Raw genomic sequence first — 19,746 nt, 5'->3', positions numbered from 1 at the left:
GTGTCAAGAAATACTAAGAAAGTATTTAAGCATTTTTATGTGGGTTATTCGTTGGGCACTTAAATGATTTTTTGGAAGTATACTACACCGGACATTGTATTTTTCAGATAAAGTTCAGCTCCATCACCACCACTTTGGGATGATGTGAGGCATATTTGATTCTATCTCTGCATAACATCATATACGAGCTTATGATGATGTGAGGCATATTTGATTCTATCTCTGCATAACATCATATACGAGCTTATTAAACTAAAGTGAATTTACAAATAGCCCAGGTTTTGTTGAATAGCAAACTCTGGAAATTTATGTGATTTACATAGAGATCGCTCATTGGAAATATATTTACTTACTCAACTAAAGAATTTTTTATGGCTACATTCTCCACTCACTCCGAAAGATTTTCCCTCCAAAAAGATAGTTTTGAAGATATCAGGGGGAGCATCCAGAAGTATGCTACATTGATTAATGCACTCTTATTCCTTCCATCAGTTTTCTACCTCACTGAGTTTCCTTCTAGCAAGATTTTATTGAGGCAACAATATGTTACTTGTGGTCTCCAAGGGAGAGTGTTATAAAGAATGTGGTGGCGCCCACATAAAGAAAATAATGAAAATAATGGTGAAGCTTGTCTGCCAACACCCATGTGAAGTCAAAGACTTTTGAGTGAGTACCCACATGAATTCTTTCTATAACCAGCCATTAGAGAAGAAAATGAGAGCCTAGGCAGAGAGGAAGGAAGAAAGAAAGGAAAGTGAGAGGAGAGAAAAGAGAGTAGAGATAAATTCTCCAAGAGAGAAAAATTAGTGAGCCACAGAGATTGTAAACACTAAAGTTGTAGCCCTATTATTTTACATAGTGGAAAAGTTAATGATGCTGCTGTCCGAAGACATAGGCATGACTGAATCTCATTAAATATTGTGTCTCATTTACTGCACGTGCAGTTCAATATTTCTGCATATATCGTTCATTTTACAACAAAAATCAGATATTGAAGGCCCAAAACAAGCCCTCACTGTTTGCATAATAGGTCCCACCGTCACTGTAACATTTGGGTGCATCATTAGACCCAAGGAAAATATTTTTCTCTTTCGGCCCACTGTGATTATCCTTTTTGGGCCACACCGATTTGCCTAGGCACATTCCATATCCCTTCTTTTTAGCATTTCTTCTGTCTGTCGTCACGCTTCGTCTCACTAATCCCTTGCGACTCCATAGGTTTGCCCAAAAGCGCTTCCACGTTGTCGGATTGACACACCCTGTGTTCCCTCAGTGTTGGGACCTCCTTTATATCCTTTCCTCCTTCCTTTTGATTTGTAGGGCAATATCCTTTTAATCTTTTATCGTTCTGGCTCATTAGGTTGCATTGTTTTTGTTTGTTTACAATTTTGGGATATTTTTGGAAGATAAGTTCTTTTTCACATTGACTTGCTGTATCGTCAGTTCAGTTTCGGTCAAAGGAGTGTACGTGTTTCTGAAAAACAGTGCCTGTTAATTTCTGAAAGGTGAAGGTTTATTTCGTGTATCTACATATACAAATGTATTTGAAAATAATTTTGGCATTTTAGTGTCTCTATTTGGGCTTGAAATTGCATATATATGTTGGACTTTGTTTGAATTTGCTTTTGATTTACAGGGTGTGCCTGAGTTCTTCTACAAAAATGAAGAAGATGATAGCTCTAGGGTTTGAGGGTTCAGCCAACAAGATTGGCGTTGGGGTTGTCACCTTAGATGGCACAATTTTGTCAAACCCACGCCACACATACATTACCCCTCCCGGCCAAGGGTTCCTTCCCCGCGAAACTGCACAACACCATCTCCAACACATTCTCCCCCTGATTAAATCTGCTCTGGAAACTGCCCAAATAACGCCCAAGGAAATTGATTGCCTTTGTTACACCAAGGGTCCTGGCATGGGAGCACCATTACAAGTTGCTGCTATTGTTGTTAGGGTTCTTTCACAGCTTTGGAAGAAGCCCATTGTTGCAGTTAATCATTGCGTTGCACATATTGAGATGGGAAGGATTGTGACAGGTGCAGATGATCCTGTTGTGTTGTATGTCAGTGGTGGGAACACACAGGTAATTGCATACAGTGAAGGGAGGTATCGAATCTTTGGAGAGACCATTGATATCGCTGTTGGAAATTGCTTGGATCGGTTCGCCAGGGTATTAACACTCTCCAATGACCCAAGCCCTGGATATAACATTGAGCAGGTATTTGAATGTGGTATGTTTTGTTCCATTGAATCAGTGGAGGTTGAAATTGGCATTCATGGATGCTTTTCTTTTTCTGTGGAATCCTTTTAAGTTGTTATCTTATCAAGATTTCCTTTCTTTTTCCAAGAAATCTGAGAACTAGCTGTTCTTACTTGTTACTATGTTGGAGTTTAACTTGGGCTGGACTGAATTTGATTTCTTAATCATAAAGACGCAACAATCTGGCAACAAGAGAGATTTAACATGCAAGGTCTGAAAAAGGATAATTCTAATATTTGACCTTATATGATTCAGCATTTTCTTCTACTAGAGTAGTTCAGAAAAATCTTATTGTGACCCCAAAAAGAAAACGAAACAGGAAAAGTGTATCATATGGGAGCTAGTGGCATTTATTTAGATAGAAGGTGAAATGGCTTCCCTCTTCCTTTTTGCGTAAGTGGCCTCTAGTTTTAGAGAAGAGGTTGAGTGGCCATATTTTGTATGATCTATTTCACATGGTACCTGTTCATAGATCTTATTAAAATTGAAGAAATCTGATTTGGAGTTTTCTTCCTGCTTGCACTGTGAGAATGTTGGTTGTTAATTTCTGTACTTTTTTTTATGAACATTTTTTGAAATTTAAAATGTTGCCAATGTGATTTCTATATATTCTATTGTGGGTGGCCTATTGCATTCCTGTATATGGTGAATCAATTTGAAGTGTGTGAACCCATCATGGTTGGGTAGTTGATTATCTTTTTAATACATTTTTAGTTCCATAATGTTTACAGGCGGTTTCAAACTCATAGTCATCTCTATAAACTAGAGTCATATAGTTTGCCAAATTATAGGGTGATCAGGTGATGCAGTCAATCTTATTGCACTGAATGGGCATAAGAAATCCATATGTAATAACTCTTGAAGTTGAATTATCATCATCATTAGTGTCATCATTATTACCACTATTATTCTTATTGTTTGATTTGAGCTACGTTTCTATCCCGTGCTTTAGTTGAATATTTTGTGGAAGTGCTTCCATCATGACTTGTGTGATTCCTTCCCCTCCCAGCTTGCAAAGAAAGGAGAACAGTATATAGACCTTCCTTATGCTGTGAAAGGGATGGATGTGTCTTTTAGTGGAATTTTGAGCTACATTGAAGCCACTGCTGTGGAGAAGCTCAAGAATAGCGAGTGCACCCCTGCAGATCTATGCTACTCACTCCAGGTAAACTTTGGAATCAAAGCTATTTTGATGGGAAAATAGGTTTCAGCAAATGGGACTTATCAGGAAAAAAGAGCGACAAAGAATTTCCAATTTAATAAACTCTCTGCAAGCAAAAGATGAAGAATGATGACTGTAATGATGGACTACTTACATGATTTATTTAATTTTATTAATTTGGTTCAGGAAAATGTGTTTGCAATGCTTGTGGAGATAACGGAGCGTGCAATGGCACATTGTGACAAGAAAGATGTCCTTATTGTTGGCGGTGTAGGTTGCAATGAACGCTTGCAAGAGATGATGAGAACTATGTGCTCTGAACGGGGTGGAAGGTTGTTTGCAACTGATGATAGGTATTGTATTGATAACGGTGCCATGATTGCTTATACTGGTCTTCTTGCTTTTGTTCATGGCGCATCAACTCTGTTTGAGGAATCTACTTTTACGCAACGTTTCCGAACTGATGAAGTGGAAGCAATCTGGAGACTAAAAGAGGAGTCAGAAAAACTTAAACGGCTTCATGGATGAGACTACCTAAATCTTATAATTCTTGAGGTATGGTGTTTCTTGTACAGAAAGACACTGGGAAGATATTTGCATGAGTAATTAGCTTTGAGTTTCCGACCATTGAACTATGTAAAGACTGTTTAGTATGATTGTCTAAGCCTTTGCCTAAGGAATACATCGTTCATATTCATTTTTATATCTTTTCCTGCTTTAAGCACCTAAGGAGTACTTATCTTGTCCATGCCTGTAATTTTTCTTCTTTTTATCAATAAAGTTTGTCTTTGTGTTTCTTTTCCCAAAAGGAAAATCCAATTAAATAACACTAAAAGACACAAATCAAAATAACAGTATGTTAATGTGTGAGCACGTGTTTATGTGTGTGTGTGTTTTTCTGCGTATGTCTATATGTGTATGCATGTATATAAGCTTCTGTCCTGCTGCTCCTGCATCAAACTTCATATTGAAAACAGCTGCAAATTAGTCTGTCACATGGCCTATTTCTTCATTCCACATGAGTTGTGAAGTACTTCACATAACTTCCTCATAGAGGATTGTTTGATGACTGAGGAAGAAAAATGGTTAGATTAGAAGACAATATTTATTTTTCTCCCTTACACTTGAAAGATAGTTTGAAGAGATCTTTCTTTTCCTTAAACGAATGTTAAAAAAACATATATATGTGAAATGAAATCCTCTTTGCTTTGCTTACAATGTTTTCATGTTTTCCAATTGACAGGTTCAAGCCTGTATGCATCAACCTCAATTCGATCTCTATTTGGCTCTGTAGATTAATGTATTGTTTTTTATTAGGTTTATCAGGCAAGGCTAAAGTCCTTTCAAGCCTTATTAACTTTGATTGGAATGATTTTCCGAGGCCAAGAAGCACATAATATCATCAGTGTATTGATACTGTTTTGTTGGGCTTTAGCTCGTACTACGGTTGTACTTTGAACTTGAATATATTACAGGTACTTTTGAATATTTTAGTTTGCAAGAATTCTTACTACAATTTCTTCTATTTTCTGCAAATTTAAGTTAAAATTAGTGACAGATGTATTATCAAATTCACCAAAATTAGATCAATAAACAGTAAACTCTTCCAAAATGGAGCTCTGAATGTATTCTCCTAATCGATTCTAGGTCTATATGAGAAACCTCGTGCAACGAGTCCTGTTTTTCTGTTTTTATCATCTCAAAATTTCATTTTTCTCATTACGTTTATGTACGAGCACCTATTTATATCCATCACTTGAATTAAATGTTCAAAAATGCCTACACGAGTAAATTAAGTATGAAACTAACTAGATTAATTGGGTTTGATTGAAATAATAGAAAATCTTTTTTTTTTTAGCCTTTAATTATTTTCAACAGTTTAAGCATTCATACCATCTAATTCCACTCTCCAACATTGATAAAAATACTAATTTCAGGATCGGGAATGAAGAAATAATCGAAGGCATGACATGTGCAGTGATGATGTTCAGACCACCAAAAAAAAAAAAACCTTCATAAAATCAGCAACCCAGATCGTAAGTCTGCTTCTTGTTTTCTAACCATTTTTCTTTCAACCTGTAATCAAATAGCAAAACTCATCTAGGAGAGAGGGAGGGAGAGAGAGAGAGGTTGTCGCCGGTCGTAGCTATCAAGCTGATACGCGTCGAGTACGCGTATTTCACTCGTGGAATACGCGTGAAATACGCGTATTCCACTAATGGGATACGCGTATTCCATGCGTATTCTACGCGTCGAACGTACATATATATACATCTTTGAGCATCAAACCCGAGTTCAATTTTCTTCGATTCGATCTCTGAGAATACATTACGATTCCGCTTTGGGCTAACAATTGAGGTGGAATTGATTGAGCATCGGTGAGTGTGGGCAGACGAAGAAACCAATCGAAAGCCTCAGCTGAATGCTTTGTTCGGAGGCAATTTAGGTCCCGTCGTATCGATAATTCGGTTAGTTAGACTCAGTTTTTTTGTGTGTATATTTTTCTGCTAAAATTTTGAATTGACAATATCTGAGCCCTGTCTGCGTTTCTATTGCCTTTAGTTAAATTTGATTTCATTTAGGGTTTCTACGGGAGCTTAGTTGGTTTGTGAAGTTTGTCTATGCTTTTGGTTGTGCTTCAATTATACTGATTTTCGACTGCTCTCTCTGTTTATTTATTTGTGTCTCTCATATTCTCTGTTTTTTTTTTTTGAAGTTTGATTTCTTAGGGTTTCTACAGGATCTTAGTTGGTTTTTGAAGTTTGCATATGATTTTGGTTGTTCTGAAGGAAAATCTGCTTCAATTATATTGATTTTTGACTGCTCTCTCTCCCTGTTTATTTGTCTGTGTCTCTCATATTCTGTGTTTTTTAATTTTTAATTTTTGGGTTTCATATTTGCAAATGTAACAATGAGTACCTTGAGGTCGCAGTCTAGGTGGTGCCCTCTTGAACAACAGCTTCTTCAGAAAAGGAATTCCCGAGAAAATTGGGACCGGTTCATACCAAACCGGTCCGCCATGGACTTTGATTATGCATTTTACATGCTTACTCATCAGGGTAGTAGTACTAGGAAAGGTAAGGAAAACCCACCTAGATATGGAGTAGGCTATCGGAAGCAGTTGGCTGAGGCCATGAACATGAACCGCAGTAGAATTCTTGCTTTCAAGAACAAGACTCCTCCCCCTGTAGAGCTCTTCCCAAGCAACTTCTCTTCAGATAAACCTACTGAATCAAACCCCCCAAAGGCACGAAGAAGATATATTTCTCAAAGTGCAGACAGAACACTTGATGCTCCCGACCTTATAGATGATTACTACCTTAATTTGTTGGATTGGGGAAGCTCCAATGTTCTTGCAATAGCTCTTGCAAACAAAGTTTATTTGTGGGATGCTACAGATGATTCTACTTGGGAACTGGCCACATTTGAGGATGAAAGGGGACCTGTTACCAGCGTCAACTGGGCTATTGATGGACGCCAGATTGCCATTGGACTGAACAATTCCGAAGTAGAGCTATGGGATACAGCTGCCAGTTCTCATGTGATAACCTTGAGAGGTTGCCACCTATCGGGAGTAGGCTCACTGGCATGGAACAATCACATTCTTACAACTGGAGGAATGGATGGCCGCATCGTTAACAATGATGTAAGAATTGGATCCCACATTGTTGTTGAGACATACAGAGGACATGAGCAAGAAGTTTGTGGGCTTAAATGGTCGGCTTCGGGCCAGCAATTAGCAAGTGGAGGAAATGATAACCTGCTCCATATATGGGACAACAGATCATATTCACGAACACGGTGGCTTCACAGGCTTCAAGACCATACAGCTGCTGTAAAAGCCCTTGCTTGGTGTCCTTTCCAGAGAAATTTGCTAGCTTCTGGTGGAGGTGGGAATGATGATGGGTGCATAAAGTTCTGGAACACTCACACAGGTGCATGCCTGAACTCTGTTGACACTGGCTCTGAGGTTTGTGCTTTGCTGTGGAATATGAATGAACGAGAGCTGCTTAGCGCACATGGGTTTTCTCAGAATCAGCTTACTCTTTGGAAATACCCATCAATGTTTAGAATTGCAGAACTCACTGGTCATACTTCTACAGTCCTTTATATGGCTCAGAGCCCAAATGGTTGCACAGTAGCATCAGCAGCTCATGAAACACTGAAGTTATGGAATGCTTTTGGAGACCCTAAGGAGGTTAAACCAGCTCCCAAAGCTGATCCTGAGCCTTTTGCCCATTTGAATCGTATCCACTGATCAAACTTTGCCAGTTCCATGGAAATTAAGCCACCCAGAATATATTGCAGACAAGGTTCATAAAAAGTATTTGTGAGTCGAATATTTTGGACTTTGTTTGAATTTCCTTTTGATTTACACAGTGTGCCTTCTACAAGAATGAAGAAGATGATAGCTCTAGGGTTTGAGGGTTCAGCCAACAAGATTGGTGTTGGGGTAACAATTTTGTCGAACTCGCTCACCACATACATTACCCCTCACGGCCAAGGGCTCCTTCCCTCGAAACTGCACCGCACCATCTCCAACTCATTCACCCGCTGATTAAATCTGCTTTGGAAACTGCCCAAATAACGCCCAAGGAAATTTATTGCCTTTGTTACACCAAGGGTCCTGGCATGGGAGCACCATTACAAGTTGCTGCCATTGTTGTTGGGGTTCTTTCATAGCTTTGGAAGAAGCCCATTGTTGCAGTTAATCATTGCAGTGCACATATTGAGATGGGAAGGATTGTGACAGGTGCATATGATCCTGTTGTGTTGTATGTCAGTGTGGGAACACACAGGTAATTGCATATAGTGACGGGAGGTGTTGAATCTTTGGAGAGACCATTGATATGCTGTTGGAAGTTGCTTGCCACATTCGACAGGGTACTAACACTCTCCAATGATCCAAGTCCTGGATATAACATTGAGCAGGTATTTGAATGTGGTATGTTTTGTTCCATTGAAAGAGTAGAAGTTGAAATTGGGCATTCATGCTTTCTTTTTCTATTTTTTCTGTGGAATCCTTTTAAGATATTATCATAAAGATGCAACAATCTAAGCAAGAAGAGAGATTTAACATGCAAGGTCTGAAAAATGATAATTCTCATATCTGAACTTATATCATAAAGATGCAACAATCTAAGCAAGAAGAGAGATTTAACATGCAAGGTCTGAAAAATGATAATTCTGATATCTGAATTTATATGATTCATCATTTTCTTCTACTAGAGTAGTTCAGTCAAATCTTATTTAAGGTGAAATGGTCCTCTTCCTTTTTGCCTAAGATGGCCTCTAGTTTTAGAAAAAGGATTGAGTTGCCATATATTTCACATGGTAACTGTTCATAGATCTTATTAAAATTGAAGAAATCTGATTTGGAGTTTTCTTCCCGCTTGCATTTGAGACTGTTTGTTAATTTCTTGTACTTTTTTTAAACTTTTCTGAAATTTAAAATGCTGCCAATATGTTCTGTTTTGGTCTGTATATGGTGAATTTGAAATGTATGAATCCATGATGGTCGGGAGTTGATTTTTTATATTTATAAATACATGTATAGTTCCACAACACAAGATATAAAGTGATAATCGCAGTTTCTCTAATTTGGGTTCGTTGATTGCTTTAATTTTAGTACTGATTTCAGCCAAGATGGTAATTAAATGTTGCTTAGTTGATGACTAATGAGGTACAAGTTCTTACCTCCTTCCTATTTACAAGATTAGATATGAGCAATCTTTTCATAAAACAGACTTTGGTATATGTTAACAATTTTGAACTTTAAATGACGGTGTGTGCAGCAGCAGCTAGTTGTTTTAGCTGTATGATAAAAGTTGTAGCCATTGAACCTCATTATATGAAGATTGCAGCCATTACCAATTTACCTGGTGTAGAAGAAGCTTGATTCTGCTGGTCTTTAATTTACTTGATGCATCAATTCAATGAAACAATTATCGGAATACGTGAACAAATTATATTACTTGAATTCTTCTGTTGGATTTTTGTTTGGGTTGAAAGTTCCTTTTTATTCTTGATTCCCATGTGGTTGTTCTTGATTCACTGCTAACTCATAGCCTAGTGATAATTCTCTTCCGAATAAAAAGAAACAAAAGAGAGAGAAAGGCGTCAGAAAGATGACCAACAATGGCAAAACCAGACTAATTCAATATCTTGAATTTGAAGCCTTATTCCAGCATTTTATTCATGAACTATTTCAAACATTCTTGTGTATAATTATCCCTACATTTAGGAGGAACCAGTAGGGGGATGCGTACGTTCAGACTTTCTATATAGCAAGGGTGTCTTACGTTTCCTATAGAATAAACTTGAATGTTTGATAATTACGAGTTACTTTATACGTAGTTTAGCTCTCGTTGTAAGAAATAATATATTAAGGTTGTAGTAAATGCGCATTGTTAGTGGCATGTTTTCATAGAACACATTTTGTGTGGCCCGAAAACTATTGTACACACCAAACAGTGGAACAAGCCTAAAAACTATTTTTGGTTACCTTAATACCCATTATTCCCAAACACTACGACGGGAGTCAGTAAATCCCATATCCTTGAATGAGCTTAGGAATGACCTTTTGTAAAAATCCATTTTAGGAACCAAAGGAATGCTAATAAAAATGGTACGATTCAAATCTAACATAACAACTCCCGTAAATAATGCGTCCACCTCTAAGAGCAACTTCACTCATAAGGGCAAAGTCTAAGGCAAGGGCAAGCAAGGGCTGTCACTATTCACATGAATAGTGGCAGCCTTGCCATTTGTGGTTCCACCCATGAGGGCTAAGTCTAGGGCAAGTCTAGGGCAAATACTATTCATTGTACTTTATTTCCTATTTTTTTTTAATACTTTAAACCATTAATTTTGATAATCTTTTGTAATTAAATTTTTGGATAATATTTTTGGTTGTCACGTGTCCATTGTTTTCATAAAAGATTTTCGGATAAGAATCTCGATTGCCACGTGTCTTATTCCAGATAAAATTTTCGGATATTCATTAAAAAAAATTATAATCTCAGATTTCATATAACATTTTCACCCTCTAAAATTGTACCACGTGTCCCATGTCAGATAAGATTTTCAGATATTTTAAAAAAATTATAATCTCATATTTCAGATAAGATTTTCACCCTCTAAAATTGTGCCACGTGTCATCTCTGTCAGATAAGATTTTCAGATATTTTTTTTAAAATTATAATCTCAGATTTCAGATAAGATTTTCATCATCTAAAATTGTGCCACGTGTCATCTCTATCTTATGAATCCCTCTATAAAACTACACCAGAGGCCTCATACCTCTCACACCATCTCTTATCTATTCCTTCATTTCTCAGATTTTACAAAACACATTCTACTCTCAATGTCAAACTGGAGGAGGGTGTTAGAGAGGCAACAGAAAGAAAGGGAAGAAATCCGGCGTAGACGTGCTGAAGAAGATCGGGACGCCGATGAAGAAGAAGAACAAATGCTTGCAGTAGCGGTGTGTATGCTTAATCAATCAAGACAACACCGTCGTCCTCGTGCCCCAAATGTGGACAGACGTAGAGAGTCTCGGGGTAAGAATCTCTTGGAGGATTACTTTATCCCAAATTCGTTATATCCTGCTCATAAGTTTCGAGAGAGATATAGAATGCAACCACATTTGTTTCAAAAAATCATGCATGATATTTGTAATTACGACACATACTTCATTCAAAAGCATGATGCTATTAGAGTTTTGGGTCTTATCCCAGAGCAAAAACTTACAGCTGCTTTGCAGATGCTTGCTTATGGGGCATCTGCAGAGCAGGTGGATGAGATTGCAAGGATGGGAAAATCAACTATCCTAGAGTGTTTGGTGAGATTCTGTGATGCAGTGGAAAATTTGTACACGAGGGAGTACCTTCGCAAACCCACGTCGAGGGACCTGCAAAGGTTGCTACAAAAAGCAGAGGCTCGAGGTTTCCCAGGCATGATTGGAAGCATTGATTGCATGCACTGGCAGTGGAAGAATTGTCCTACTACTTGGCAAGGAGACTACGGGAATCGAAAGGGCCAAAAAAGTATAATCTTGGAGGCCGTAGCTTCATTCGACTGTTGGGTTTGGCATGCCTTCTTTGGGGTTGCCGGATCTCAGAATGACCTGAATGTCCTTGGTCAATCCCCGGTGTTTGACGAGGTATTGCGAGGTCATTCCCCCCAGGTCACGTACCAAATCAACAATACCGTATACTCTGGTGCGTACTACCTTGCCGACGGAATTTATCCTAGGTGGACGACATTCGTGAAAACAATTCCGAATCCCCAATCCGAGAAGGAAAGAAGCTTTGCTTCCTTTCAAGAAGGTTACAGGAAAGACGTGGAAATGTGTTTTGGTATCTTGCAAGCTCGTTGGGCAATTATCAGGGGTGCTGCTCGGATGCTAGACAAAGAGGTACTGAGGAGTATTATGATGACTTGCATCATCCTCCACAACATGATTGTGGAGGATGAGTATGACTACGATGCTCCAGAGGTGTTTGAACCCGATCCCATGAACACTGCATTGACAAGAATATATGAAAGGCCGATGGGACCAAATGGACTACCAATAGAGCCCGAACAGTTAGTTCGGGATGGTCGATTCAACAACCCCATGATTGATCGTTATGAAGAAATGCAATCTTCATATGTTCACGAGAGACGTCAAGTTGACTTGATCGAGCATTTGTGGGAGATGAAAGGCAATCACAATGGATGAAGTCAAGATTAGTGCTTTGTTTGGAATTATGCTTTGTTTTTTATTATGCTTTATTTTGTGTGTGTTGTTTTATTGGAATTAATGCTTTATTTTTTATTATTATTATGCTTTTGTGTATGGTTTGTTTTGTGTGTTGTTTACAATAAATTAAGGTTTGATTTTAATTAATCTTTGTTTTGATGCTCAAATGTTTTTAATAAATAGTTATATTATTTAATGCTTTGTTTATTTAATGAAAAGGAAACAATACAACAAATTAAAGGATAATACAACAATACAACAATACAACAAATTAAAGGATAATACAACAATACAACAATACAACATATGGCAAAGGTGTTTCAATACAACCTAATGGTTTTCATCATTTAACCAATCCGTATTGCTAGGTCCGTCGTCATGGAAAAGTCTTCTTCTCATCACATCCCTTCGTCTATGCTTCCAATATGCCTTTGTTTCAGGAGATATATGGCTCGTATCCATGGCCATGATTTTCATCTCTTTATCATCCATGTCTTTTTCTTGTGCATGCTGCTGTTGAATTGCAAATGTTTCCTCTCGTGCCTTGTCCACTTCATCTCTTTTCAAGTCTCTCTCAATTCTTAGTGAGGTGTTCTTAGCTATTTGCTCCAATAATTGTATACATTCATTGTTCGAAGTGCCCCCTCTCTTGGCCTTTGCCGCCTTTCTCCCAATCGGTCTCGGCGGACGTGGGAGTGGTGACTCCGTTTCTATTGGGGAGTCCAATGGCGAATCGGTTGATGGTGAATCGTAGAGTGGCGTCTCATTCAACACAACCGAAGGACCGGTGGGAATAATTTTGAATCTCGAACAATCCTTCACAACTTCCCAACATTGGAAATACACGAAACTTTTTTTGCCTTGCCCCATGGCACCGAACCACATTTGTGCTTGTATGATCTATTAAAAATAAATAATTGAAAGTGCAAGAAAAAAAAATTATTATGCAAGAAAATTATACTAATTTGAAATGCAACAATAAAATTAATTATGCAAGAAAATATAGACAAATTGGACATGTAAAAAGAAAAAAAAAATTATGCAAGAAAAAGAAATAGAATATGCCAAAAAAAAAAGTTACATTAAATTGATGAAAATGGTATTATAAATATTTTACCTCATCGGATAGATTTTGACCGCTTCGAATGTTCTCCCTTGCTTTTGTCAAGGCATTTCTCCATTTGCCTAACTCTTTATTCAGAAGTTTCCATCTACTAGACAACGCCATTTCGGTCCGAATGGAACCCGATCTTTGACAAAATTCTCCATGAATTTTGCTCCACATATGATGGAACTTCATCTCATTGCCCGTGATAGGGTCATGACTAATGTTCACCCAAGAGTGACACAACGCAATATCTTCTTGAGTTGACCACGAACCCCTGGTTTCGACAGAAGATGCCATTTGTTTTTTTGTTTTTAATACAAATGGAAAGTAGTATAAAAATGTGAGTGGAGGATAAAAAATATTGGAAGGAAAAGAGTTTGTATGGAGAATTAGTGTGGGAAGTGAAAAATGTGAGTGAAGAGTAAGAAATATTGGAAGGAGAATAGTTTGTGTGGAGAATTGGTGAGGAAAGTGAATAATGTGAGTGGAGAGTAAAAAATATTGGGGATGGAGAAGAATTGTATGAAGATTTTGTGTGGAAAGTAAATAAAATGGTTAAGTATTTATAGGGAAAAAATACAGAATTTTTTGGTATTTTTTTAAAAAAATTTCAGAATTTTTTTGCAATTTTTTAGCAAAAAAAAGGAGGACCGTAGGATTTCTGGAAAAAAATCCATTGGAGCGTCCCTGGCGCGACACGTGGCTTTTTACCGTTGGTTGCTGTCAGGGCTGACGTCAGCGCGCGGAGTTTAAATTTTTTTTACCGTTGGCGCGTGTAATTCACGCGCCAACGGTAAAAAAATTTAAATTCCGCGTGCGCTGACGTCAGCATTACGTCATCCAACTCGGCCTCAAGCCGAAGCTGAAGTTGCCCTTGGGCCTGCCCGGGCTCGTGGGACCCAGCTGCTGCCCGGGCTGTCTTCCTCGCGCTGGAGCGACTTCGGGCTCGCCTAGGGGCCCTTTCACCCGGTTTGGGTCCTGTGCTGGGCTCGCTCTAAATCCATGACTATGAACTAGAAGTTCGTTTTTGGCAATATTTAGGCACTTCTTAGAATTTACGTCAGAAAGATCCCTAGTGCATTCAACTGAACCAAAAAGCCAAATCTTCTTAAATAATTGTAGCATCCGAGTAGCTTACAAAGATGTAAGAGCAACCTTTGAACTTGACTGGGTAAACAACGTATAAACTATTGTTTGTTAATTCAGAGTTTACAGAAAGATAAATAAGGTAAGTTAGACTTTGTCCTAATTCTCTACTAATTATATAATTATCGCAACAATCACTACCCAAATGCAAAGAAAAGGAATTGATGATCTCACTTCTTATCTGGGATAAATCGCCCACGGTATCAGGGTAGCGTTAGCACCATATACCACAATGGGGAATTTATTCACCTCCAGCACCCTCCAAATGCTTCAACTGGTACCCAACTAAAGCAGATTCTAAATAAAATGAAAAGACAATATATTATTGATCAGGTAAAGATTAATTTATTCGCGATGCTTTTATTCATTGGCCATGTGCTTAGCCGAGGGACAACCTAGTTGCAACTTCTCATATTCTCCACTAGAGAAACTGAATTAGTAGTCCACTTAAATTGAATAATAATGATACGTCATCTTCTCTACGTCAAGAGAAAATAAATTAGCAGTCCACTTAAATTGATTAATAATTTTTTAGGCTTAGTATCACAAAACGTCCCTAATGTGTTTTTTTTCTAGGGGTCACAAAACATCACTAACGGAGTTTGACAGAACCTAACAGCAAAGACCATTTGTGATCACACATACGAACCTTGAGGACTACGAATGACCAAAATATGGACGCTTTTTTGATATTAAACCTAATTTTTTATTGAGGAAATTAATAGATGCTTCCACACTGTCATGCCCACTAAGACTGCTATATATACAAGGGGCACATTACTTGATTCTCAAGTAAGATCACAAAGTACTTCAAATAAAATACAAGGACATATTTTCTATGGCGAAGATCGGAGGTGTAGTCATGGAGAAAATTGGTGAAGCTTGTCAATGGATTGCATCCAAAATCAAGGATTTTCTTCAGTATTTGTCAAACAAGGCGACGGAGCTTCTCAACGTAGCAAGGCGGTTTTTCGACAATTTTTCGGAGGAATTCAAAGAAGCCCTTGTGAAATCTAAGTGCGTTATTGACGACACTATAGCGAAAGCAACGGAGCTGATGAGTAAATGGACGGATGCGGCCTGTAATTCGATCGTCCAATTGAAGAATTTGGTAGCTTCAATGCTGAAGCTGATGCTAGACCTTCTTCATAGTGGCCTGAAGAGATTTCTTAGTTTGATGCAAGAATTGGTGAGAAAAACAAAAACCAAGTGTGTGTTGTTTACTGCGAGTGGGGAGTTAAGAGACCTAATCTGTCTGGCGAAAGGGCTTTTAGAGTTGCTTAATATGTTGGTTAAGCCAAGTGATTTAGCTTCTGTTGTCTATGAAGCTGTTGTGCTCTACATAGAGAACCCTCAAATGACCCCTGCCGAAATGAAGTATGGGAATATATTCAAGACTTCCCCGGAGGATCAAAGGAAGGCTATTGTTTTTCTTTATACTTCGATCAAATTCGTGCTTAGCCCTTTTTGAGAAAAATATTTAAGTTATAAAATAATGAGTTCTCACTCTGAGTTGGTTTATGGAATGCATTATAGTTTAATGGAGTTCTTAGAGCCTTCTTTTTTTGTTTGGTATTATTTCTAGCTAGCTAGGATCTACCATCTCATGTAGTTTAAGGGACATTTTGGAAAAAGCCAAATGAGAGAGAAATATTTTTAAAAGAATCCAAAATGGACAAAAATGCCCTTATTATTTTTGGATTTCCTAATGAATTCTTTACATTTGCATGTCTTTGGTTTAAATGTCTTTTTCGGAAAAGTTTTTGCTTTTTCCAAAAGTGAAAGTTTTTCTGTGGCTAAAACCTAAAGTTACTTTTAAAATAATAAATATTTTCTCTACCTTGTGAAAATAATTTACTGGCTTATCTAATAATGTTTTTTTTAGTTGTTAATTTTTACCCTTTTTTTAAATTAATGATAGACTGATTTATAAAATAAATAGTAAATATTAAAAATAATGGTAATTATTTTCTGCAATTTAATGAGGGTAGAAGAAACATAAAATAGGGAAAATAAAGTTTTGTAAAGTACAATTTGCCTTTTATTTTTTTTTAATTTCACTACAAGGGAGGGAGATTTTTCACACACACAATTATGATGTCATTGAGGCATTTTTTTTATTAATACAAAAAGTAGACTGAACTAGGGGTGGGCATGGTCCGGTCTGGTCCGATTTCCACCTCACATGTCACGCCCTAGAAACTCAGTCACATGCCTCTAGAATCCCGAGAATACAACGCCCAATAGCCAGTGCGTCATACTCCCAAGTATTCCAGAAACACGTTAAGCCCTTTTTTTTGTGTAGTTAAAACAGATTAGATCAGAGTCACAACCCTATAATTTACAAAGAAAATCTCACAAAGAGTTAATTCGGATAACTTGCCCAAACGAAAAGACAAGACAGACTCAAAAAGATAGGAGTTGACAAGCCACAAGCTACCGCATGACCATCGTCGAAGATCCTTACCAAATATTTAGTAAATTCCTCTTTCTCATGATTCATAACTCAAAACTAACCGTTTACTCTGAACTCAAATTATTTTTTTCCCTCAACCATACCCTATCCAAGGCGTATGTTGCCGAACAACACTTTCCACAATCCGAATATAATATAGTAATACATAAAACTCAACTCTCTTAACTCTAACCAAACCCCTTCCCGCAATATCGGTTTACAAAACATAATATGTAAGGAAAGCTTTTAAAATAATTAGGCGTATACATATATATAATTACAGCCCCTATCTCTTGGACCACAGGGGTCCAAGAGACTGTGGTCACCTACCGTTGGATGTAACATCCAACGGTTCAAAAAAGTTTCTTAAAAGGAGTGCAATAGTGAGTGAACCGTTGAATTTACATCCAACGGTGAGTGACCACAAATCTCTTGGACCCCTATAGTCCAAGAGATCGGGACTGTATATAATTATATACATATAGACCACGAAAACTCTCATGACTATATCGATATATGCCCCAAAATTCATAAATGCACATATAATATCTATATACGACAACCTCACACCATTACGAGTATCGGAGGAAAACAATCCAACGCGGGGATTGTTTGACTAGCCCCTAGGGTTTCAACTTTCTACCCTGCATCTAGGGATGAGCTGTCCAACCTGGGGACTGCCACTCTATAGCACACACGCCAGAAAATCCAATGCCACATGCGGCCAGACCCAACCAACTATGTCCTATGCAGGCGGACTACTTTATTACAGGCCGGATAATCCAACACCACGTTTGATAAAGTACTATTATAACCAAACGAGCCCATACGCGGGAAAATCCAATGCTATGTGTGGATAGAGTAACCAGGGGAGGGTACTTAGCATGGTGCAATTACGTACTCACATAACAATCAACAAAGTACCCAACTCTTATCAATCACTTGTCTAGTTATTTAATCATAAAGTAAATAACAATTTCGCAAAATATATAATCCATATCCAAAATAATTATAAACTTCAAATAACAAAATAACCTCAATTTCCATAATTAAATGATATATAAACTCCATAGTCAAAATAATTCATTTTAAATGCATGGTAATTTAATCATTAAAAATAATGCTATTTAAAAACAAAGTCCACTCACTTCTTAATAATCACAATCGAGTCTTAAGACTCGTTTTGACAATCAATCAATCGAGTATCTCATAATCATATATTCCACAACATCAAATATTGCATAAACTTCAAATATCAACATAATATCAAAGAACTCCATAAAATACTATAAAATAATCTCATAATCCCAACATAATCAAAATGACTCAAATAACAGTCAAGATTCGTTTATAAGGTCATTCTAGTACTTCTCGAAGGGTGAAACTACATCAGAAGACTCACGGTCAACCAAGGAGTCAAACTTCCCATATTGGTCAACTGGGCCCGCGGGGCCCACGACCTCCAATTTTCGATCCGAAAGTTTCCACAAGTTTAGCCAAGTCCACTAACACGTTCTGCAAGTTTGGTCTCGATCGAGCAGTCGGATCACTCTCAATTGCAATATCGGACAGTCACCGATTTACGTAACCCTATAATTATTGATTTGGAGTATCCGGGACTCTGATTCTCCATCCATGAGTTCCTACATGATCCTAGAGATACAAAGACCAATATACTTGGAAGTGGAGCCGATCCAAACGTCTGAACATATCAAACTCGGCTATCGCCTAGTAGGCGTAAATCCATTCGATTGTCATACGATAACCAACTTCGAATATGAGCATACCGTCGTGCTCGGGACGACATGGGGATTGTTTTAGTATATAATAGTTAGCCAAGGAGTGGCCCACAAGTTGCCACACATGTCGGCAGCATGTGGGTGGCTTGAGTAAATTTTCAACGACGGAAATTTCTCAAATCACCCAACAATACCTATACCGACGTGATCATGACAACTAAGGGAGCAATTTATACAATTAGGCCGACTTCTAATTTGGCCGGAAAGCGAATGGAAAATACATAAAAAAACTGAAAATTTCTAGGTTTTAGTTTGAGTTTCAAAACTTCAAAATTTATCTAATCCAACCATACAGACATCTATAGCACGTGGAGAGGATTGAAATCCATACTTGGTTCGTAAAAAATGGTGGCCGGAATTGCCTAGAACGGAGACAAAAAAATGGCGCAGTCGCGGCTTATTCCGAGCTCCCAGCGCGTCCCTGAGCGGTGGTCTTAGCTGGGCTTCCATCTGGTTGTGATCTCCGGCCCCTCACGATAAAATCCCAAATGGTCTCAGCCGTGGGGGTGGTCGGATGGTGGAGATAACTGGCCACACAGTGGCCGGTTCTACGTGCGTGTCAAGGGAGATGGTCGGGGAAGAGAGAGAGACGTGAGAGAGAGAAAATAGGTTGGGTTTTTAAAAATTCAACTTCAAAGAAATTACGGTTGTGCCACTGCACTTTCGTTGACCGTAACTTTTTCATTAAAACTCCAATTTGGGAACACTACGTGTCTACAAACTAGTATTGACAAGCTCAATGCAACGGTACCACTCAATTCCCCAAAATTCTGTGGGATTAAAAAGTGACTAGAGTGACCCTACCTCCAAGGGCAAAATTGTAATTTCATAAAAAGAATTAAATTGAATAAAACAATTAAATCGGGTCAGGGATGTTACATGTAGAGAGCCAAAAGTTGGTTCTCCGAAATAGAGAGCCAAGTAGGAAGTCTACTGGAAAGAGGATTTTCCTTCTTTTTAGCCAAAGTAGTTGGGGATGAGAGAATATAAAAGTCTGCTGGAGATGTATAGTTGGATCCCATTTCATCTTAAAAACCGAAATCATAAGACACAACATAAATAGATGTTTCAC

At 38.0% G+C, this 19,746-nt stretch overlaps 2 protein-coding genes and 1 pseudogene across 2 annotated transcripts; all 3 read left to right on the top strand.

Annotated features, from left to right (window-relative positions):
• LOC18788615 (probable tRNA N6-adenosine threonylcarbamoyltransferase) lies at positions 1,184–4,933 on the top strand. The gene is made up of 5 exons (XM_007222208.2): positions 1,184–1,505; positions 1,637–2,216; positions 3,268–3,423; positions 3,607–3,975; positions 4,664–4,933. The coding sequence occupies exons 2-4, from the start codon at positions 1,662–1,664 to the stop codon at positions 3,946–3,948; spliced, it is 1,053 nt and encodes a 350-aa protein (XP_007222270.1). The 5' UTR covers positions 1,184–1,505; positions 1,637–1,661; the 3' UTR covers positions 3,949–3,975; positions 4,664–4,933.
• Positions 5,263–9,020, top strand: LOC18793165 (cell division cycle 20.2, cofactor of APC complex). The gene has a single exon (XM_007222039.2). It carries the CDS (start codon positions 6,332–6,334, stop codon positions 7,676–7,678), a length of 1,347 nt encoding a protein of 448 aa, XP_007222101.1. The 5' UTR covers positions 5,263–6,331; the 3' UTR covers positions 7,679–9,020.
• On the top strand, positions 7,799–9,451 carry LOC18793907 (annotated as a pseudogene).

Source organism: Prunus persica, chromosome G1 (assembly GCF_000346465.2).
Source record: "Prunus persica cultivar Lovell chromosome G1, Prunus_persica_NCBIv2, whole genome shotgun sequence".
NCBI classification, from domain to species: Eukaryota; Viridiplantae; Streptophyta; class Magnoliopsida; order Rosales; family Rosaceae; genus Prunus; species Prunus persica.
The sequence above is the reverse complement of the archived record's forward strand: the minus strand, read 5'-3'. Positions and strand labels throughout refer to the sequence as shown.

Bases quoted from the DNA above. Each gene is read 5' to 3' on its own strand.
- LOC18793165 (XM_007222039.2), top strand. From the start codon at position 6,332: ATGAGTACCTTGAGGTCGCAGTCTAGGTGGTGCCCTCTTGAACAACAG.
- LOC18788615 (XM_007222208.2), top strand. From the start codon at position 1,662: ATGAAGAAGATGATAGCTCTAGGGTTTGAGGGTTCAGCCAACAAGATT. The intron at 2,217-3,267 runs GTATTTGAATGT...TTCCCCTCCCAG, and splicing joins CTGGATATAACATTGAGCAG to CTTGCAAAGAAAGGAGAACA. The intron at 3,424-3,606 runs GTAAACTTTGGA...AATTTGGTTCAG, and splicing joins ATCTATGCTACTCACTCCAG to GAAAATGTGTTTGCAATGCT.